We start from the raw sequence: 4052 nt of genomic DNA, 5'->3' as shown, positions 1-4052 counted from the left end.
GGGGGCGTTTCCCGAGCGTGCGCAAGGCTGCTCTCTCCCCTCCTCCTTATCTGAATTATGGCCTTATTCTTGTCCTCCTTCTTGTCGTATGAACTGGAGGCGTGTCCCCGGACACGGGAGTTTATACCCAGAATTAAACTCTTAAAGGGGCCCCCTCCTGGAGGGACTCGAACTTTGCTCGGCTGCTTCAGACCAAGCCGGCTCCCCAATGGAATCTCCAGTTTGGTGTAGTGGTTAAGAGCGCGGACTCCAATCTGGGAGGGCCGGGTTCGAATCCCCGGTCCTCCACATGCAGCTGCTGGTGTGGCCTTGGGTCAGTCACAAGTTCTCTCAGGCCCAATGTTCCCTCTAAGCTGTGGAGTCTTGTGAGCAAAAATCCTACATTGGATCCCCAAATGCCACCACTGGCATTAAAGTGGTGAGCGAGCGATTTGGCTACTGCATAAATTACTTTGGAGCCATCCTTCCTGAGCTATGACAAAAATCTGTGAGCTGGAGGCTAAAAAAATGTGAGCTAGCTCACACTCACTCAGCGTAGAGGGAACACTGCTCAGGCCTGTTCTCTCATGAACAGTCCTCGAGTTATTGGATTTTTTTCTTGCTTGAGAAAATACATGTGATTACCAGCAAAGAAAGTGACACCGGAGAGCTAGCAAATCCTTTAGATATTTGGTTTCCTGTAATAGACAAAATGGGTAACTCTACACTGGACCTAGGGAATAACACTGAAATCAGGTTTAAGCTTTTGACATATGGCTAATATTAGTTGCCTGCATCTCAACACGACCTTGATATTTGATGCCTATTCACTTACTAAATTTATACTGTTAGTTATGGTTCGTATTCTTAGGATCGTTATTTTATAAGTTAGGAGTTAATATGAGACTGTGTCTATTGAAGTCTATATTTTGCTATTTTAAAAGTACCCTGTAACCTACTACCTTGACTATACGACCTTCACTAATGTTTGATACATGGATTATTTTCTTACAAAATAAATAAAACAGACCTTGGGAATGAGCAGTCCTCAAAATTGCTCTCAGCCCCACCGACCTCACAGGGTGTCTGTTGTGGGGAGGGGAGGGAGAGGGAAAGGAGACGGTAAGCCACTCTTGACACTCCCAAGTGAAGGGCAGGGTGTAAATCCAATCTCCTCCTCCCCTTCCTGTTCAACATGCTCCGTTTTCCTCCCTTCTTTCCTCCCAGGACAATGACCAGCGCCCGTCCCTCGGGTCACGACTGGAGCCGGAAACCCAGCGCAGAGGAGGAAGAGGATCCCCTCGACCAGATGATCTCCCGCACCGGCTGCGCGGCTTTCCATTACGCCGTGCAGGAGTGCATGGCCGAGCACCAGGACTGGCGCAAGTGCCAGGAGCAGGTGCAGAGCTTCAAGGACTGCATGAGCAAACACCAGAAGCAGCGGGCGGAAGAGCTGCGGAGGCTACGCCAGGCCACGAGCTGACGGGAGAACAAGCCGGGCTGCCACCTTCCACGGCTCCAGACGAAATAAATCCAAAGTGGGCGGAAGCCGTCTTCTAGGGGCACCGCTTCCCGTTTCCAAGCAGGGGCCTGCTCTCCCCCTGTGGACAGTGGAGGGCACAATTGCAGCGGCCAGGTACTCAGGGCACTGAGTCGTTTTTATAAAACCAGAAGCGTGAATCCCGTTTTCTCCCAAAAATAAATGGAGACTTAGTATCCTCTTGTTTGGTGTGGTGGTTAAGTGCGCGGACTCTAATCTGGGAGAACCGGGTTTGATTCCCCACTCCTCTAATTGCAGCTGCTGGAGTGACCTTGGGTCAGTCACAAGTTCTCTCAGAGCTGTATTTTCAAGAGGAGTTCTCTCAGCCCTGCCTGCCTTCCTCAACAGGTGTCTGTTGTGGGAAGGGGAAGGGGAAGGAGATTGTAAGCCACTCTGAGACTGAGTGAAGGGCGGGGTATGAATCCAATCTCCTCCTCTTCTTTTTTTTAATGTATTTTTCATTAGTTTTCCAACAGTTACAACAAAATTCAACATTTGGAAGAATGGAAGCCATGAGATCAAAACTGTGATTAAGCAAAATAGCGAATGACTCAAGTAGTACATCACACCAGTCTACCACTTAAACATTTATGGCCTTTGAGACCTGGTAGGGCAGTGATGGCAAACCTTTTAGAGACCGAGTTCCCAAACTGTGACCCAAAACCCACTTATTGATCGCAAAGTGCCACCACGGCAATTTAACCTGAATACTGAGGTTTTACTTTAGAAAAAACCACTCATACATTAACTTAAGACGATCCAAACAAAGTAAGGAAAGCAATCCCAAATGCTTTCATTTACTTAAAATTATTTGGCAGAGAATCCGGCACTTTAATGATGGTCTGGGCCTGGCTTGGGCGATGGCACGCGTGCCCACAGAGAGGGCTCTGAATGCCACCTCTGGCACCCGTGCCATAGGTTCGCCACCACTGTGGTAGGGTAACAGAGTTATCAGAAGAAGAGTAAATTCCTGAATACTGGGTTATTCGGGAGTGTCCCATTACTCTCTAAATAGCTAACGATAGGGAACCCTACTGCCTGGAAGCACTTTTGGTATTTTTCCGATTGCACAGCCAATGAGTCGTATGAGGTGCCCCCATAACTAAGCATTCCCAGATTTTCTTCTGCCAGCATGTTATTGTAGCGATATTCCTTTGTTTCCATCTTTGAGCAATTGTTATTTTTGCCAACGTCAGTAATGTAGATACTAAGGTTTCAGTGCTTCTAAAGTTTTGGCAGATTCTAGGGACCGGGGTGGGGTGGGGTGCACAGCTCAGTGGCCGAGCATCTGCTTGGCATGCAGAAGGTCCCAGGTTCAATTCCTGGCATCTCGTTAACAAAACGACCGGGCAGTAGGTGATGTGAAAGACCTCCACCTGAGATGCCTGGAGAGCTGCCTGTAGGTTCGACGGTTCAATAACGACACAATAATGACACAACACACAGAGATCTTGTACAAGCTCTCTGACCAAGCTCAGTTCTCTCTCTGTCCCAACTGATCCAACTGTTCTCTCTGTCCCTCTGACCTGATCTCTCGAACTGGATGTCAGCAGCGCTTTATTAGAATCAAGCAGGCTCACGCAGGGTACAGTGAAAACGTTACAAAATAGAAGAAGCCTCTAACTAAATCACACTGTGCTCTTAACAGAATGTTCTTTACGCTGAAACTCTCCTATCTTGCCCACTGTAGCCAAGTTTATTTTCTCAGCAGACTCATGCAGACTCAGCAGACTTTGTGCCCTGCTTGCCAATCTCCCGGTGAGAACTTGAACTCGTCCTGGGCATGCCTCATAGGAGTTGTTCATATTCCCACAACTGCCGCCAGTCTGAATAGACAAGACAGACCTTGATGGATCAAGGGTCTGATTCAGTATAAGTCAGCTTCACGTGTTCACTTACATATTTCGGAGGGGCCCTGGCTCACCAGTAGAGTATCGGATTTGCATGCAGAAGGTCCCGATGTCAGCTAGCTGCCATGTTTTCCTTGTTCCCTTCTCTGATCCTGGCTTGCTCGCTGCTCTGCCACTTGCCGTAAACAGCGATAGGGAGGCCGTGAGAACCAGTGCTGCCAGACGGCGTTATCTGTCTGGCCTTGTGAAGGGGGGAGGGCTTGCGTTCCACCGCTCGTGTGAATCTTTCGGCCCTCATGAGGCACTGAGACTCTCCCGCTTATGACGTATCCTCTCGCCGGGAGAATTCCCCAGCGCGCTCGAGCTTCATTTGCTTAGCCATTTGCCTCATCCTGCTATATGTAGGGATGTTTCCGCCCCTTGGTTATTCCTAACAATAATCCTGTGGATATTTATTTATTTATTTATTTGTTAAATTTATACCCCGCCCTCCCCCGCAGGTATCAGTTTTGTAATCTAATGAAGCGTAACGCTTCCTTGGAAACATTTGTGATTTACTTGCTGCTGAAACTGACACCCCCAGGTTCAGTCCCCGGCATCTCCAGTTAAAAGGACCAGGAAGTAAGTGATGGGATAGACCTCAGCCTGAGACCCTGGAGACCTATGGAGGAGGGCTGTGGCTT

The 4052-nt window shown here is 48.6% G+C and overlaps 1 protein-coding gene across 1 annotated transcript; it reads left to right on the top strand.

Annotated features, from left to right (window-relative positions):
• Positions 1-1208: 1208 nt before the first annotated feature.
• Positions 1209-1667, top strand: LOC107122029 (cytochrome c oxidase assembly factor 4 homolog, mitochondrial). The gene has a single exon (XM_015425054.1). The coding sequence runs from the start codon at positions 1211-1213 to the stop codon at positions 1460-1462; it is 252 nt and encodes an 83-aa protein (XP_015280540.1). The 5' UTR covers positions 1209-1210; the 3' UTR covers positions 1463-1667.
• The last annotated feature ends 2385 nt before the right edge of the window (positions 1668-4052 follow it).

Source organism: Gekko japonicus, unplaced genomic scaffold (genome assembly GCF_001447785.1).
Source record: "Gekko japonicus isolate JY-2015 unplaced genomic scaffold, Gekko_japonicus_V1.1 scaffold2548, whole genome shotgun sequence".
In the NCBI taxonomy this organism is placed as follows: domain Eukaryota; kingdom Metazoa; phylum Chordata; class Lepidosauria; order Squamata; family Gekkonidae; genus Gekko; species Gekko japonicus.
This window is presented reverse-complemented; position numbering and strand designations above follow the sequence as displayed.

Bases quoted from the DNA above. Each gene is read 5' to 3' on its own strand.
- LOC107122029 (XM_015425054.1), top strand. From the start codon at position 1,211: ATGACCAGCGCCCGTCCCTCGGGTCACGACTGGAGCCGGAAACCCAGC.